General features: G+C 40.3%; 1 protein-coding gene across 4 annotated transcripts in view; it reads left to right on the top strand.

The window, feature by feature from the left end:
- Window positions 1-19,475, top strand: part of abr (ABR activator of RhoGEF and GTPase) — a 123,049-nt gene that overhangs the window by 72,711 nt on the left and 30,863 nt on the right. For all 4 annotated transcript variants that reach the window (XM_079651245.1, XM_079651246.1, XM_079651247.1 and 1 more), the window contains 7 exons: window positions 2,104-2,272; window positions 4,684-4,803; window positions 6,178-6,253; window positions 6,397-6,501; window positions 10,350-10,424; window positions 16,145-16,242; window positions 16,881-17,012. In XM_079651245.1, coding sequence (XP_079507371.1) covers window positions 2,104-2,272; window positions 4,684-4,803; window positions 6,178-6,253; window positions 6,397-6,501; window positions 10,350-10,424; window positions 16,145-16,242; window positions 16,881-17,012 — 775 coding nt within the window. The remainder of the gene's footprint in view (window positions 1-2,103; window positions 2,273-4,683; window positions 4,804-6,177; window positions 6,254-6,396; window positions 6,502-10,349; window positions 10,425-16,144; window positions 16,243-16,880; window positions 17,013-19,475) is intronic.

The following is a 19,475-nucleotide window of genomic DNA, read 5'->3' as shown; positions in this document are numbered from 1 at the left end:
TCCTTTCGACGCGAAGGAGGAGTGGTTCAACTCCGAGTCCCTCCCGGATGACCGAACTTCTCACCTTATCCCTAAGGGAGACACCAGCCACCCTGCGGAGAAAACCCATCTCGGCCGCTTGTATCCGCGATCTCGTTCTTTCGGTCATGACCCATCCTTCATGACCATACTGTAGGTGAGGGTAGGAACGACAATGGCGCGGTAGACAGAGAGCTTTGTCTTCTGGCTCAGCTCCCTTTTCGTCACAACGGTGCGGTAAAGCGACTGCAGTACCGCTCCCGCTGCTCCGATTCTCCGACCCATCTCACGCTCCATTGTTCCCTCACTCGAGAACAAGACCCCGAGATACTTGAACTCCTTCACTTGGGGTAAGGACTCATTCCCTACTTGGAGTGGACAGTCCATCGGTTTCCTGCTGAGAACCATGGCCTCAGATTTGGAGGTGCTGATCCTCATCCCAGCCGCTTCACACTCGGTTGCGAACCGATCCAGTGAGTGCTGAAGGTCACAGACCGATGAAGCCATCAGAACCACATCATCTGCAAAAAGCAGTGGTGCAATCCTTAGTCCACCGAACTGCAGACCCCCTCCCCCACGACTACGCCTCGAAATCCGATCCATGTATATTACAAACAGGATTGGTGACAAAGCGGTTAATCCCCCGACTTAAATATCCCCTTTTTAGGATCACCTTCTCAGTGTTTATTTCTGTACTTCATTCATTCTGCCCTCTACATCAGCATGTCAACCCTTAACAGTGAATCAGAAAGGATGAGTTTTACAGAGTATCCTGGCTCCTCAAAGCAGAGAACGGAGAACTTTTTGAAGCCTCTATAACAAAAAAAAGGCTCTGGTATTTTTGACAGCGTAGGAGAATAAAGAACCAGGATAAAGGTATTATTCAAGACAACATGTGCGCACAGGCAGAGGGTTGTTGAGCTGAAGTTATGAGAGGACACAAACAGAGCGATTGTGTGTGTTATGTGGCTTGACACATGTTCATAGATTAAGCATCACTTTAACCAGATTGCCTGTCGCTTGCCTCGTCAGCACGGCGGCAGCTGTTAGTCTGATTGGATCTTACTTCGGTTGACATTCACCGTTTGTGTCATTCTCAGCGATCCCCTCGCTCAGAGGAGCACATAGCGTTGCCATCGCTACCAGACCTGTAAATCAAATCATTACGGTCTGGAGTGTTATCTCAGCGTGCCCCCTATAGGCCACACACACACAGTTAGAGCAGCACAGCCATGCAGGGAGTCGGTCACCTTGGGTTCGGTCACTGAGTATCCTGAATCCCATTTTATCATTATCTCCATTCTATCATTGTGGAATATTATATTGAAACCGCCGCCACATGTTCCACTTCCAGAGTACTATATATCATAATATATATCATCCTTCTTTATGATCCATCCTTGCTATTACTGAAAGGATACGATGACATATTCCTTATTCAGATATGGGTTCACTTGAGCTCCTACAAGAGAAAATATGAATAACATGTGAAAATCAATCATCTGAGTGTGAGTAAAACATTTCACAACAGAGGAGAGCATTGAGACACAAAGGGGTTGATGATGGAGGGGGTGAAAGATGAGAGGATCAGGATGGGCTTTGAGGGGTGTAAAATAAATGTACTTCAATAATAAATAAAGTAACAACCCGTTTTTCCAGTTCTGCGACAGTAAGAGGGAAACGAAGACCACTTTTTTTGCAATCAAGACATTAACTGTAACATAAGAAAATTTTGTTTTCCAGTGTGGATTGTCAAACTGCTTAAAATAGCTTCTGATGAAGGAGTCATGCGCAGGAATGCAAACTATACAAGTGAATATTTAAAAAAGTAACTTCATTTCTGGCCAAACCTAATTGGATTGAGAATTTTCTATTAAGTCCCGGATGTTAAAAAATTAAAAACCATTCTCTGCTACCTTCGGACTGCATATTTTAACAGCTTTTCCTGTCCTCAACAGTTTTGTCGATTCTTCAAAAGGAGTTAGGATTTATTGTACGATTTTTTTCGTCAGATTGTGTTTCGTCAGATTGTGTTTCATACCCTCCTTCTCAAACCTTATATCCCCTTCCTTCCCCTCTGTGCAGTCGCCATCAGCAGTATGAGTGTAAGTGGTACATCCCTCTGGCGGACCTGAGCTTCCAGACCCTGGATGACTCTGACTCTTCGCCCAGCATCCAGGTCCTGCCCGAGCACGAGATCGAGGAGATCAAGATCAAGATCTCAGTCCTAAAGAGTGAGATACAGAAAGAGAAGGTAATCTTCTTATTTATGTTCCATCCTTGCATTTGAGACCTTTTTTAAAAATTGATAAATGGGACCTTCCAGCAAATCAGTAGCCGATGTTCTATTATGTGAAACACCAACACTAGTGACTCAAGAGTGACTAATATGTTCCTGATTCTTATCATGGAATACACCAACTTTGTTGGAAGACTTCCTCATATCAGTGATTCCTTACTGGAAAACACTGCTGTTGTTTGTCTTGGACAGGTCAGGTATAAAGTATCATGTTGGGAAACCCTTGTGAGTGCTTCAAATCTCAGATATCATAAACATATTTTATTACAATAAGCAGTATAATATTCCAGTCTTCAGTAATTAAACAGCAGAATTTAACTTTATCTCCGGTAGAATTCTGATCAGGCATTAGCTCCGCCTCTTTCTTTTTTTTTCAAGCTAAGGACCCAAAATCAGCATTTCTCTAACAGGGCTGCAAAAGAGGTGTATGAGCAGTATGAGGCATGGCTACAATGGGTGATCTGTTTGGTATTTTAAGCAAACAACTTCAGACATGTTTTGTATAGGTATGGCCCTACAACATATTTTTCCAATATAGCATGATAGGTCCACTTTAAGTTCCCTATGAAGAGCCAACCTTCAATTTAGAAAATTCCCAGTTTATCCCCATAAATTCCCAGTTTATTCCCGTTAATTCCCAGTTTATTCCCGTTAATTCCCATGGAAAGTTTCCATCTTTTGCAGCCCTTGTTACAGGAAATACTAAAGATCTGCAATAAGGAAGATGTATGAATTGGAACCCTCCCCAGTATTGTACGTCTTTTTATCTCTTTAAGTATTTTGTATGTTGCACTGCTACAGAAGCCTGGGGCTTTAGATTTCTATTGCCTTTGCTGTAGCTCTTATGCAAGGGCAATACAACCCTATAAATAATCTATAAATGTATCTTCAAACTGGACAAAAACTGATTTGCACCCGAGATCGAAGTGCTGCATCACACTTGCTGGCAAATGTTGTTATATTTCTATTCTTATCTGTGCTAAAACACTGGTTCAGCGCCTGAGGTTAAAAAAAGAAAAGATGCAAGGGTCCGCCAACAGTTACCCGTCTGTACAGTAATTCACCGGGCCGAGACCCTGAAGGCTCCAGGGGCAGAGAGTTCCTGTTATTCCCGTCTCACTGCGATAAAGTGGCCCACCCGGGGCTCAGAGAGGGGCCGCGGCTGGTGTTCAGAGTCAGAGGAGGCCGGAGCAGAGAGATTGAGATGATTGTTTCCAGGCTCTGACTCACGGCTTCCTGCTGAGGGCTGGGAGGATGTGTGTGTGTTTTTGTTTTCCTTTAATACTGACAAGAAGCCTGAATTATATACAAAGACTATCCCAGCATGGCACTCAATTTCAGGGGTTTATCCATAGTGGTTTGTGGAAAATAGGAAATATGTCACTAATCTGATGCTACCATGCTGATAAGAAAAATGTAAGTCATAAATCGTTATTTTCTAATGTTTAGAGGTCATACAGTGGTGTGTAAACACAATGCAATACCAACGCCATGACATATACTTTTAAGTGTATATTAAGTGTAATACCCTTTAAGTTGTTCCTATTTCATTATAACGTATTATATTATTTGATTTTAATTCGTTTTTTGTTATTCAGCATCAAGGTTCTGAATGCAAAAATGTTGGATTCATGTCACAATCATATATAAGTCTCCTCATATGATTTAAGATCATACAGTGTAGAGCAAATAACAGATATTTAAAGTGACAACATTTCAAGATGAGTTTAAGAAATTGATTTCAGATATATAAAAACTAGAATACTCTAACATTAAAATGTAACAAAAACTTTGCTCTTCAACAAATGATATTATTATTTATGACCAACAGTCATTCGGTATAATGCTGCCATCAGTTAGTAAGCTGTGGGCTACTACCTGACCCCTTTTGAAGCCTTTATTTGTCAATATGTTTGGCACATTTTCAGAAAGAAATAAAGAAATAATTGAGTTGTTCCCATTTGCAGTTTACCCATGAATATACGATGGGCAATGACAAGATCAAACTTGAAAATGTGATAAATCTCATGCCAGAATTGGAATTGATTTCAGTGTCTTTTTTTTCTGTGAGCGGCTTTGTGGATGTTTATTTGCGATAGACATTGTTAGATAGTGTAAGACATGCTGAATCTAAAAATAGGGTCTCATATCTGAGTATCAAGATTTGAATTCTGACTCATGGAGTCGAAAGTACCTCATGCAGTATCTCACGTATTCCCCTTCGACCTTCCCTTCAAATCTGTTTTAGAGCCTGTACAGCAATGTTTCGTATTTGATCTTGATAAACACTTCTCTATTAATCTCAGGTTCAGGACTAAATGAGATATTACCTGTCTTTTTTTTTTTTTGTCCACCTGTCTGTTTAGAAAGCACCGAAGGGGCAGAGTCGCGTGGACCGTCTGAGGAAGAAGATGAATGAGCAGGAGTCCTGGCTGCTCCTGCACTCTCCTACCATCCCTTTCCGCGTCCACAACAAACACGGAAAGGTAAAGTGTTTATCCCATTCTGTCACTCTCTGCATCCATGAAGCTGCAACACTTGAGTCTCACCACTAGAGAGAGACATGACTCTTTCATTAAAGCGCTTGGAGATGGATGTGATTTAGCTTTCCAAATGAAAATCTTGTCACTGTGTGAGATCATTTCACATCAAAGCTCTCCTCTTCTCTTCACACTCTACACAAATGAGTGTAGGAGTCAGCACACACACAACCACATTATAACGTTTTCTGATGACACAGCCATACTTACTCTACTGACTAGAGACTCAGACATTTCTATTTATAAACTTGAGAATGAAGAGGTCGTGAAGTGGTGTGAGGCGCACAACCTGGTGTTAAATGTTAAAAAAACAAAGGAAATGATCTTTGACCCCAAGTCAGTAGGTGATCACAACCCCGTCCTTATCAACCGGGAGGGAGTTGAGCACGTTTTAAATATTTGGGGATTTATTTTGATGCTCAGTTAGGCTGGGCCCATCAGGTGGATCAGGTACGCTCAAAGATAAGCCAGCGCCTGCATTTTCTGCGTAAGCTCAGGGTTCATGGAGTGGATAAATGTATCATGTTAATGTTCTACAGGGCAGCAATTGAGTCTATTATTCGTTATGGCATCACAACATGGTTTGGTAACTTGTCAGTTAAATCTAAATCACAACTCCAGAGCTTGATAAAAAGGGCTGGAAAAATAATTGGCATGCTTACACCATCCTCTCTTCAGGAGATATTTGAGGGGATGGTGAGAAAGCAAGGCCTTAAAATCACATGCGACCCCAAACACATCCTGTATAGAGAGTTTGAGTTGCTGCCCGCAGAAGGTATAGATTACCAAAGTATAAATTGAACAGGTACAGTATAAGTTTTCCTTTGTTCCACTGTCAATCAAGCTGCTGAACTTTCAGAAACAATTGTGATTATGCTGTGTTAGGAGTTGTTGGGAGGTGAAATGCTTATAGTGTAGTATGTGCAATCAAGAAGGTTCAATAGGGGAAGTGCATTATGTGTAAATAGGTATGGACACAATAGGGATATGTGCAATCTGACAGACACTATGCATAGGTGCAATAGGGAAAGTGCAATATTTGATTATGTATGTGCAATAGGGAAAGTGCTGTACCTGTATGTTTCTTGTTTGTTTCTTTGCCATGTGATATGTGATCTCTGTTCTGTATCTATGACTGATTGACCTGAATGTTTTATGTTTATTATCTCGATGCCCAAGACAAATTTCTCCTAAGGGAGACAATAAAGCTCTATCTTATCTTACTGGATACTGCTTCTACTCTCTTTATCATTTCTATCATGCTATTAATGCAGATAGTCGTTGATGTGTGTTTGACCATTTTTTTTCCTGTCTATGTAGAGCTATCAGTTCCTCCTCTCCTCCGATTACGAGAGGTCAGAGTGGAGGGAAAGCATCCAGAAACTCCAGAAGAAAGGTAGTAGCTGCCTATTGGCCTTTTCTCACCTTAGACAACTATGCATCCTCCATCTGAAAATGGTTTCAAAGCACTTTTTACACACTGTACTGCATAAAAGTAGAAGTTTGAACTCAGCTGTGTGGTTGCTGTGTGTTTCTCAGATCTCCAGACGTGTTTGTTGAGTCCTGTGGAGCTCCAGGTCCTGACCAGCTCCTGTTTCAAACTCAGAACTGTGCACAACATTCCTGTCACGAGTAACAAAGACGGTGAGATACACTTCTGCTTTCTCCTTTTTTGTACACAATCACACACACTCTCCTTCCTCCCCTCTTTGATTTGAGTTTAAATCCACACAAAAGCCCTTATTATACTCTAAAAGCCACATAATGAGAGCGGGGGGCCTGCAGGAGAGAATGTAGGTTACAATATGTTTCTCATCTAGCTCGTAGCAGTCAATGCCTCGCAGTGTGCCGCCGGTGGCCTGCGCTCAGCTCTTAGGCTCCATAATGTTTGTTTTTGCTCCAGATCTCCACGTTGCACCACTTTCAGAGGCTGGGGGTGACATTAAAGCCATCTGGCCGACCTGCTCTGCTCCCCCCCCCCCCCCCCCCCAATGGCACAAGGGTCTCTTCTTTCACGTGCACACACAACACACATGAGACAGACAGAGGACTCTGAAAGACACACTGTCTTAATCTTTCTCGCATCGCACAGAAAAAAAGAAGTTTGCTTCTTATACAATCATGTCTGTGTGCAAGTGAGTCGTTATTTTGACATCCAATATCTCTAAATTGCTGGTCCTAGCCATTCTTGATTTGTTATTTCTTATTCTGGTTAACCTCAATGGAACTGGAACTTTTTTCAGCCAGAGAACAGTGGCGTATAGTGGATCAAATACATTTCCTTTAGGGAAATGTGTTCTCCGCAAACACATCCCGTCACCATCTCACATCAATTTAGGATTTATTTACCTGTATGTATTTCAGATTATACATTTTATTATACGTTTGAATTTTGGAGAAGAATCCCAATTGTTGGGCAACTCTCATTATTTCTCACTTATGGAAACAGCCTTGATGAAGGTTTGCTTTTTCTGAGTGCCCTTCTAAGTTAAGTGCCAATTCAACCATTAATTCGTTATGCTGAAATTCATGAATACATTTTACACTCTCCGCAATCTAAGGTCAAATAGAAAGAATATGAATACTAAAAAAAGGGCACTCCGAACAGAGACTCCACCAGAAAATAATGCATTTATCTACAAAAGGATTTTAGTCCTATTGGGTACATATTTTAAGAAGTAGTTTGGTTAAAAATGTCAACTGCTTTGCGGCCTCCAGGAGGTTTTTACTTGCACGCTAACTCGCTCTGCTAAATCACCTTCCTGCTATGTAAGTGGTTGAACATTTGGCTTCAGGTCGTTAATGTTTTTCTTTTATTCCCCAGGGAGGCGATATATAAATCAGAGCTCAGGCATCACGTCTTGTCTCAGACATTTAAAGCACTCCTCATTGTAAGGGAACATAAACACACACAGTGACACAGTAGGGCTTTAAATGGAGACCAGCTGTTTCAGGAATGTTTATCATAACTGAGAGGATGGATGATATTGAAAACCCCTAAATAATCACTTCCATTTGACTCCATTGTGAGGATTATCAATTATCGCATATTAGATCATGGATTTCCACAGGTTATTGTTCAAGTTGGATGATAATTGAAAGAAACAGATCCCAATTTCGCTCTTGAAGCGGTAACTCGAACTTGAACCTTTGAACTTTCCCCCTGTGAAGCTCCCCTGTCGCTCATTCGCAAAGTACACACACTCTCACACACACTCACAATCAGCTGCCCACAGTGGAGCCCTGCAGCCCTCCATGTTAGTTTATTTACCAGTAAACAGCTAGGCTTCAGAGGCCTTTAACAAAGCAAGAGTGTTCTTCATGTGTCTGTCGGCGGGGGGTGGGGGTATCTCAGGCTACTAAACCAAAAACGTCCACCCACGAGCCTGCAGTGGGCGGCAAGCTCAGTTGTCATCACAGAAGACAGTTTGTTGATGTGAAGTCTCATACCGCTCAGATGAAAGGTTGTCATAACAATTCATTTTCACATAGGTCTTCAAATAAATTCATTTCCTCAGCCATTCTCCAGTGCATTTGTTTTCATGTTTTAGCTAGATCCATCTGATGTTTAAAATATCTCCCCAGGAACATATATTGGTAACTGGGTGTTGAAAGGGGTGAAAACAGTAATTAGATAAAGATAGGTGTATCCACAGTTTGGACTTGGAATAAATGAAAAACACATATACTGTAGATACTCTGATGAGTCGAGACATTTATACAAATAATCGATTAGTAGTTAAAGCGGTTTCTGTCACAAACTTCAGAAAATTATCTTTTCAGCCTCAAATATGGAAGTAAAGATAATAAATAAATATAAAGATAATCTCTGCAATTTTGACTGTCAAAACTGAGATTGAAGAGAAACTGAAATAGATATTTTTAACTTTGATATGTTATATAACAAACGATAAATTGAATCAGTTAAACATTTATTTTATTTAAAAATAATAAAATGGTTGATTAATCAATAGAAGTACTGTACAGAACATTTTATTTGAGTGAATATTCCCTTAAAGTTCATAAAATTAAAAAGAAACAGAGGTGTAATTATTGCCTTTTTCCTTCGGTTTTATGTATCCATACGCTCATTCAGAATGACCTTTATGTACAGCCCAGGGTTTTCGTTTGTTAATTACCGTTTTTTAGCTGGTAAAATATATTAAAAAACGGTAAATTCAAAACCTGCCGGTCAAAATGTCCGGAAATAATTAGGGATGCTCCAATCGATCGGCCGCCGATCGTTATCGGCCGATATTCACTCTTAATAGTGTGATCGGTGCTCTCCATAAAGGCTGATCAGGAGTGTCGATCAGATGATGCAAAATACATGAGACTTTTCTCTGTGCGCGGCCACAGAAGCTCGCCAAAATGGCTTGTCCGAAAAAGACAATAAAATAGCGGTATGCAACGTGTGTGAAGCAGAAAGAGATCAGAGATCAGGATCAGCTGCTGTTGACGGACACGCAGCTCTGCATGATCCCCTGCAACTCCGCCCGCTGTGACGGACCGGTGAGCGGAGAAAAACACACACTTCAAGTTAGACCTAACACACTTAGCTATTTTATCTACCTCTGGAATAAGCTAAACTAGTTATAAATATGTGTATTCTTCACTGTCGGGTCACTCATTACTGGATCAGTGAGTTGCATGAGTCTGATACTGACGGGCTGTCAGGAGAGGGGGAAGGGTTCCGTTTATTATTCCCGTCTTATTATCCAAAGTTAATGTAAACTTTTGAATAATTTTAAGGTCTGCTGACCAGCTGCTGCTGGTAGTGCCCAAGACCAGGCTCAAAACCTGAGGGCACCCAGGAGCATTCGCAGCAGCTGGCCCTAGGCTCTGGAACGCTATGCCCCTCCATGTGAGGTCGGCCCAGATCCTAGGGGTTTTTAAATCTACACTGAAGACTCACTTCTTCTCTCTGACCTTCTAGTCAGAGCGGAGAACAATTCCTGACATTTTCCCTGTGTGTGATCTTTTTTTAATTTGTGCTGTTGTATTTGTTGTAAAGTGTTTTTATTGTAAAGTATTTTTATTGTATGTACAGCACTTTGACCAAAAATTGTTTTAAAAATGTGCTTTATAAATAAAACTTGATTTGATTTAATATACTTCATCTGCTACAATATAAGTAGTTTGTTTGAATGTAATAATTATGTTTTTTGTTGTTTGTGGAAGCGCATCATTTATTGAAAAATGAATCTGAACTTTTCGATCTGTTACGATTATAAACCGAAGCAATATAAAAATGAGCCCCATTAACTGAGTTTTAAACATCAGCATTATATTACCGGTCATAGTCCTGTAATTACCTGCTAATGGAAACTCTGCTACACAATTGTTATTATTATTATTGAAAGATGACAGGTAAGTTTCAAATTTGTCCGGTAAAATTAATTATTTCCGGACACTTGACCGGCAAGAAAAAATCCTAGCGGAAACCCTGGTACAGCCGTATTGACTGAAGGAACTGTGTGCTTGTGTTGCAGATGAGGAGACTCCTGGTCTGTACGGCTTCCTGCACGTGATCGTCCACTCCGCCAAAGGATTCAAGGACTCAGCCAGTAAGTTGTCCAGAAACGGCATATTCATTATTTCACCACACTTGTGCACACACTCCTGGCTCAGCATCCCCTCGCACATAGCTGCTGTGCAGATTCGTGTCTGCCAGCAGAACACATGATCCAGTCAATTGCTGCAGTCTGTACATGCAGTCTCCATCATGCCCTAACCCAACACAGAGACAGCCAGACGGACATCTATAAGGGTTTAGATGATAGAAGAGAGAAAAAGAAAGTGGAAGCCACAGAGGAATTCCTGTGGTTGTTTTCATGAAACAGAAACAACGACATGTTTAAAACTGCTGGCAGACATAATGCCAGTTGTCTCTGATCATTCCTACCTTGCACAAAGGCTCCTTTGTATGCGTGCAGATACAGCTGTGCATGTGTGTTTATTATCAGCCGAGTGTTATGTTGGCACCGTGCAGACGTGTCAGTAGCGGACAGCTGCTGAGGTACACTTTGTGTCCTTTTGCACCAGTTCACATATCAAATATATGGAAAAAAAGAGATGAAGAAATGTGATTTCCTCGGTTACCATGAAAGCTGGCCCGCTAAAATTTCCCGGGTAATGGGTTGGAAAGCTCTCTCCTCTGAAAGCCTGTTTGATCCTCTATGGAGTGTGGAGAGCTGATGGGGTTTAAATATGAAAGAGTGTGTGTGTGTGTGTGTGTGTGTGTGTGTGTGTGTGTGTGTGTGTGTGTGTGTGTGTGTGTGTGTGTGTGTGTGTGTGTGTGTGTGTGTGTGTGTGTGTGTGTGTGTGTGTGTGTGTGTGTGTGTGTGTGTGTGTGTGTGTGTGTGTGTGTGTGTGTGTGTGTGTGTGTGTGTGTGTGTGTGTGTGTGTGTGTGTGTGTGTGTGTGTGTGTGTGTGGTAGTTTCACTGATACAGTTGGATTGCAGTGTGTCCAGTGAAGCATACAGAGGCAGGGTGGGGCATGCAAGCCATGAAGGTGGCGTGTGGTTGTTAGGGGTTACTATGGTGATGAGGATTACAGCAGAAGCATTTATCCTTCAAATATATAACACTTAGTAGGTGTTATTGTCAAACTAAAAATCAAATGAAATGTGATGATCAGGGTTGTTGGAATGAATGCACATGTTGTAAATGCTGTTTAACGTATAGTAAAAACCTGAAACAGCATCCATGCACACTTCCCCTGGGAAGTCCTCAGATTACTTACACCAGACCCTTGTGCCAGGTGAAGAAAATAAACAAACCTTCTCTTGCACTGTATTGAGCAAAACAAATGACTGAATAGCATGGACACTCGACAAGAATTAAAGTATGTTGAATGTAATTATAATCTGATATATAAAAAACCATAAGTGTCATAATCAGCCCATATGTGCAGCTAATGCTTTTGAATTACCTCCATTCATCATCTCCATTATAATTATAACAGAGGCTTCTGTTCACTTAATACTAGAATGATCACACTCCATGTTTTTGTTTAGCCGTGTTCAAAACATTAATACCCACGATGCACCTGTTTTTTCATTTATTTATTTATATATTTATTTGACAGGGACAGTGCACATTGATTGACATTTCTGTAAATGCGCCAGAGTTAGCCAACAGGCTATTTTTCGTCTGTACTCCCTGGACAGATGTTGAAAGTCATCCTAAAAACAAAAATTCACTTCAAATAATCAGTAAAACAAGGTGAGGAATTTGCTGTGTGGGTGACTATTTTTGTGTATATGTGTGTGTGTTTGCATGTGTGGGTTAAGTGTGTATAGGATGCTGAAATTAGCAAGTTTACCCAACGTTTTATTTACTACAGCTGTCTATCATCAGTTAATCATGCTATATAAAGTGTTTATTGCTATTATGATGCAATTAATATATTTAATTAATGCAAATGTTTTAGTTTTTCCCACTTACTTTATATCAATACATGTAACGTTATTTATTTGTTTGCATTCATTAGCAACTTCAAGCCACGTTCTGGTTTAGAGTAGTAATGAATCCTTTTTTAGTTGATTGACCTGCAGCCTCAATATGTTGACCAATATCTCTTTACTGTTAAACAATGCCTGTTTTCTAATTGCATACTGTCGCTTTGACCCCTTTCAGCGATAGATGTATGTTTGCAGTATTTTTTTTATATCCCGGTAGAGTCCTGATTATGAAACCAGTCCAGCTCTGGCAGAATCTAACATTCTTCTCATTCATGGGTGTTTTGAAAAACCGCCTTTGAAACATAGACTTGATGGGGGACATTGTCTCTAAATGCTCAAGTACCACAAATTACTGAAATTACACAGTTTCATCCAAATGTAACTTAATTATGGGACCAAATTTTCCTTTTTATGTAGATGTTGTGTGGCATGTTGTGTAAATCAGCCTGTGTGTGGATTTGTTTTTGTTTTTTGTCCCATTATTGTAATCTCCCTTTGAGTTAGTTATGAAAACATGTTCTGCTCTTTTCCATGGCAGTGTGGGAACAGTATGTGATATTCGTCCATGCATAGGGTCATTATCCTCAGATATTTAATATATATCATATAGATAGCCTTACAGTCTTTATTCAATCCTTCAGATTCATCAGCTATTGCCTTGTTGTTCCTTTCTATGATTACTTTTTTTATTAGAAGATCACACAAGCATGCACCAGAATATTTTATTGAAGCCGAGTTATTTATGTCACAACTATCCCCCCCCCCCCCCATTGGGAAAGGGCTTTAAATCCAGCCCAGGGGTAAAGTAGTCAAACTGGGTCACAGAGGAAGGAGCTGGGAATCTAGCGTCTCCTAAAAACTCTGAGAATAAAGACAAATCTGTGGAAAACATGACCGAGTTAGAGATGAAACAATTTTTTCACTTTGTTCTTGGTTTATTTTTGAGTATGTGTGAGAGTCAACAAGTGACACAGTGCATTGTTCCCACTATATGTGTTTGACAGATACTGCAACCTGATGCTGTGACACTGCAGTTGCCCATTTTCACATCCAGATTGACAACAGTTGTTCAAAGTAAATTATTTCCATATTTCCAACTACACCTAGAGGTTTAAAGCTTAGCTAGATATAACTAATAATGTAGTAATAGCGCAGTTTCTACCAGATAAAATAAGGTCTCACTAGTATGCTTGAATCAAAACCAACATTTTTGTCACTTGCCCATAAAAGTAAATGGCCAAAACACTGCTCCAAGGTTTCAAATGTTCTCTTGTGATTTCTGCGTGTAATCAAATCCAGCCATGGCTGCATGCATTCCCATTCATTGTCCGCCATGCTTTTATTAGATTAGTCAAGTCATAAATTGCCTTGAAAACTATTTGATTACGCCTCTTCCCTCCTTTTTTTATTCTCTTAAAGAAACAAACATTCTCCTGATGCCTTAAAGTGAGACATACAGAGATGGTGGCTGCGACTCGTAGCTGCAGAGACTCTGATTAGTTTAACTGATTATCATTTGCTTCCTTATTCTGTGAACCCGCCTTTTGACCGAGCGTTCGACACAGCCTCGGGCAAAGATTAGCCTCCTGTATGAAAACACACTCGAGAGCAGGAGTTCTCAGTTTAATTGAGATGGAAGCGGATGGTATTCCTTAACCCCTGCATTTAGGGTCAGAAACCCCATGCTGCCCCCTCATACTGGGAGCCTGACTCTGACCTGCCAGATAAAAACTTCCAGGCCTCGTTTAGTCTGTCCTACTTCTCAAAGCCCTCCTGGATACGCTGTGAGGACACACAAAGACCTCTCTAAATATGCTCTCCCCGGCCTTGTTTGAATTCCAGGTCCTGGGCACATAAACCAGATGGAGAGGAAACCAACTTCCAAAGAAAAGTGGGAGCTGCTCAGCACTATGAATGCACTCTTCTCTGCAGGCTAGATGAAAAAGACCAGTTTGAATCACAGGGGTGTCTCAAAGAAATGCCCTCACTACTTTTCCCTCTGAACAGCTGTTTTTATAGTCATACAAAAGTGCCAAACTGAATTGCATCTGTGGGCTTCAGTATTGATCCGTTTTAAACCAAACTCTGAAAGTTAGTATTTTTGCGATGTCAAATGTCAGAATCCACAGGCTTTGAGTTGTTTTTCTTCCGTACGAGCGGAAGTGTACGATAACAGCTTCATTTTTTATAAATATCCCCCCTGCCCAACCTCCTTCATACCACCGATGCTAATCTCTTCCTCACTGGTAGTAATTATGCCAGAGCCGTCAGGATGCTGAGAAAACAAACAAAGTTGGAATGAAACCAGATGGAAAGAGGTTCCATTGTACTGTATAGTTTTAGTTATATGAGCACGTGTGAATGTTTGCTCACCAAGGTGGTATGCTTGGTATCTCCCTATAACGTTAACCACTCAGGCCCAGCTGTTTGTTTTCCATCCTCCATTGTAAACTGCGGAAGGGTTTTATATTCATATGAGATTCACCTTCACCTCTGTCTCTGGCTCCCAATCGGGGAGACTCTCCCTGTGAAAGGTCAAGCAGTACATCCATCCATCATGCTGTCAGATGGAGGCTGACCCGAGGGACCGGGGTCCGGGCTGTGGGAGCGACTATTGACACTTTACAGACAGCCGGCAGCCATGTCTGCAGGAACTGCTACAACAGCATTTAGAGAAACACATTAACAGACTTAATTGCTCCGTGTTAGAATTGAGTGTGAGCCAATCCCGGGGGAGGGCGTGTTCTAGTATGAGGATGTAAAGAGAGGAAGAGGGCCTGAGTGATGTGTACACAGGGTGGAGATTGATGTCCTTTTAGCTGACAAATAACATGTCGACATTTTAAAGGGCTACTTCTACTTCGCTGGAGCGCAATCTCAAGTGCACATTCCATACAAAGTGGATACCAGAATTTAAATCTTACTCACTGTCACTGTGAAAGCTTTTGTACAAATTCGACTTTGAAACAGTTGTACTTGAAAATGGGTTCAGGAACTTCCGGATGCAAAAGGCCCTTTCTGTTTCTGTTAATATTTATTTGATTTTGACTGCTCCCTATATCTTTACACTGCAAGTATTGGTCCTGATATGGAAAAGCAGACCAGAAGTACTTTCATTCATTTGGATGTATATAGTGAATTTATAGTTGATAAGATACACCAGTATAGATCTGGAGCAAGTAGTAGATACATTGATTAGTTGATTTGTTTGAAAGGTAATCAGCAACTATTTTGATAATATATTATTGTCTAGGTTACTTTCTGGGAGGGCTGTGCTGAAGAGTTCAGGGTTTCGAAGCTTCATGGATTATCTTGACATTTGAGTTTTAATTAAACATTGTCTTTAAACCCGTTGTTTCTGCACAGTTGCAGATAAAGATTAGGCTATAGTACTGTTATTTTCCAACTATCATTAAATAATGAACATAATTATTCACAGCCCTGTGTCTGTGTGAGTCTCACAATATTAAAACATGACATATGTGTTCAAAAACAAATACTGTTGGCTGTAATTACTATACATTATCTACCCACAATGACATCATTGTCTGCTAAAGGTCTGTTTAAATGGCTGTAATAACTATTTAATGGCTGTACTTTTACTACAGGATGATTAAAACATAATGAATAGACTTCTGTCATTTGACCTACCATTGTTAGACAGTATATGTTTCCAAGACACATTTACTGTAATATCTCATAAAGTTACACACGCGTCTTGTCACAATGACAAAGCACTCAAGAGGCCCGAGTGCTTATTCAGCGGTTTTCAGTGCTCAATGTTCCTGATGGATCTGTCTATCTCCTGTGTTTCCTCCTAGATCTATACTGCACCCTTGAAGTGGACTCGTATGGATACTTCGTCAGCAAGGCCAAAACCCGCGTCTTCAGAGACACCATGGAGCCACATTGGAACGAAGTCAGTCACAAAGACGCCTACCATTGTTTCATTAACAGATTCCTTTAATATAAGGTCATATTTATTCACAGCTTGAACTGAGTGAATCCAGATTTTAAATTCAGCAGAGCTTTGTTATTAAATAAAAAAAATATCTGTTTATTAAAAGGTTTATATATAATCCAAAATAAATCGTTTTTTACTTTCTGTCAAGACCTAGTTAGAAGGATGTAAAAGAGGGGTAGCATTTTTTGCTAGCTGCTAGTTAAAAATGTATTTAGTTTAGCTTGACTCATGATGACTAAGCGAAGAAACTGACAGTTTGTTAGTTTGAGAACAATTGTGCAACACATAAAACTAAATATGTCATAAACATGTTATTAGGGAAACTTGATTTATTTAGCTGAAAATAGCTAATTCTGGATCACATTTTCAATTGAAGTTTAATGTTTAAATGTATTTTCATTTATTTCCCCCAAAAATGTTTAAAGAGAGGTTAAATCGAATCTTTCTTAATATGGAGCTAAGTTTAAAGTTATGTGTGATATGATTTAAATATCAGGTTTAAAATGTATCCTTGTTTGTGTATCTTAGCCTTACTGTACAAACAATGAAAGCAGATGTTTTACTCTCCTGTCTGTTTGTGTGTCGTTGACTAGGAGTTTGAGATTGAGTTGGAGGGCTCCCAGTTCCTGCGGATCCTGTGCTACGAGAACTGTTACGACAAAAGCCTGCTCAACAAAGACGACAACGAGATTGTGGACAAGATCATGGGAAAGGGGCAAGTCCAGGTAAGAGACAGCTGCTGAAAACATGCCATCTACAAAGAGAGACGTCTGTGTCCTCTCGGGGACATTTCCCAACACATGACTCACTTTAACTAGCTGTCTAGCCCCGATGCACAATACAGTGGTTTTGTCGCGGTGGCCTCTAATGACGCTGGTTGGATTAATAGCTTATTTAAGGGGGTTCCCCCTGTCTTCTTGTGAGAAATGTTCCTATAAAAATCCCTTTCAGTCTTGTTAACGTGATCCTGCCTACACAGTGGGATATGTGGTTCTGGGTAGTTTTGCTGCTCTCCTTCTTGTTGTTTGGACGTTGCATAAGCAGAGAGTCATATTTCCAGAACTTCTGTGGAAAATCTGTTTGGTCAAGTGAAGCTTGACTCCTGTCATTTTCCCCGCAATTGAGTCAAATTGCAGCCTTTTCCGTTTCCTCCTCTGCAATCAAGTTCAATTAATTTGGGTAAACTCTGAGCAGCTGAATGAACTCATGTTCCTCTCAAGTGATGCATGTGTCAGTGCCAGAGGAGAACTTATAGCAGGTTATTTCTGAACCTGCTTCTGATACTTTCCAAACTTTAACAGAAGATATCAAACTTTTCTAGATTTGTTTGTTGCTGAACATTCGCAGGTAAAATAATTATAAGTGACAAGTTGCACAGGGAATGCAAATCTTCTGTCTGACATGGAGAGGAAGTGGGGCAAATATGAGTCACTAAAGTTGCTTTGCATTTAAAAGGAAAGGATGCATCTCTAAAAGTATCTTATACATCTTTTGATCTGTGTTGTTTCGCTTCAGAACTAAGTTCCTTTTGTATATCCTTCAAACACTCTTTGAATGGGAAAAAAAACCCTGCAACATATTTGCTGTAGCATTTCCTGTTTGGCACCAGCCGCTTCCATGCTTCTGCCATTCAGTTTGATGATTTGTGTCCTTCAGTGTCGCCTTTGATTTCCTATGAAGAGCACATGGGAATGAGAGTGAGTTTGTGCCACACACGTCTCTCCTTCAACTATACTTCAACAAGGCATTGCCATTTGTTCTTCTTATTGCCTTGTATGTTTCTAAAATGATGAATAGAGTCACGTTGTCTCTTGAAATCTATGGATAGTTACCTGTCAATCATTCTTGGTGTTACCTGGTGGAAAATGTGTAAACCTCGCCCTCCTGTGTGATGGGTTAATGGGGTCAGGAGAGGATTAAAAAATAATTATGCATCTAAGTATGCACATTTAATAGTATATCTGTGTTTCTGAAGTAATTCTTAACGCAAGAATAGCACTTATTCACAGACAATAGATTTTACAATCACATTTTTCCATCCTAACCATACAGATGATTAATATAGTATTTAAATAGCTTTCCTCAGTTGAAGCGACCATCCCAACCTTCCACGTAAGTTATTGTGTTTCATCACTGGTGCGGCAGTGTATCTTATATAACAGTAAGTCCCCCCCTCTTTGGTATAGCTGCCAGTCAGAGAGACAAACGCTGCTGCCGCTGCTGGGAACATCTACTTTGAGCCAACAACAGCCAAAAAACCAAATAAACACACCACATGTTCTCTGGCCCGCTGTGAGAGGGGGAAAATAGAGAAGAGCAACAGAAATAGAGAGTGAAAGACAGAAAGGGGGAATGGCATGTTCCATCCCAGACTCCGAGAGGGTGGGAATGCTTTGTGGGTGAGCTGATAGCTAAAGACAAGACTTGTTTAAAAAGACACTGTATCCATGTGTTTATGAAGTTTGCAGTGCAGCAATATTTAGTCAAGTATTAATAAGTCGATCAACAGAAAAGAAAGTAACGATTTTTGTCAATTTTCTAAATGTGACGATTGAACGCCTTTCTTTGAGATCTATGATATTAAATGACAAGGATAAATCCTCTCCTTACTTTACGATCTTGAAGCTCTGAATGCAGGGATATATAGTCCATAAACTTTACAATTGAGCTTTTAAAGTTTTCTTCAGTGCCAAGTAATACAATAATAGTTATTTGTAAATTTGTGGCTAAACTGCAAACACTATTTGCTAATTCAGTATATGTTTAAGATGACAATAGAATTATAGAATTTATAGAATTAGGCTCCAAGTCCAGAGCAACAGAAGACTTCCTATTTTCAATCACCAAATCTCCCAATGTTTGGGAACTACAGTTACAATTTTCTAATCAATGAACCATAACATTTTAAGTTGTTTCAAGATAAACTTATCCTCCAAGGGGAACTCTCACTTCCGTCTGTTTTGCTTTTGGCACATTGTCACAGAAACATGAAATCCTTGGTATTTCGTCTGACAGCACCGTGTTTTTGCAGGCAACAAACTTAAGTATTGTACATGTTTGCAACATGTTAGTGTAAAGGACACCAGTGTGCCCCAAAGTCCAGAGTTAGTACCTAGAGGGACTTTCACTTGGACCCGAGCTGTTTGCTTTCCTGCTGAAGCTGAGTTTAGAAGGAGCCTTCAATGTTT

This window comes from Notothenia rossii (assembly GCF_949606895.1).
Source record: "Notothenia rossii genome assembly, chromosome: 9".
NCBI classification, from domain to species: Eukaryota; Metazoa; Chordata; class Actinopteri; order Perciformes; family Nototheniidae; genus Notothenia; species Notothenia rossii.
The sequence above is the reverse complement of the archived record's forward strand: the minus strand, read 5'-3'. Positions and strand labels throughout refer to the sequence as shown.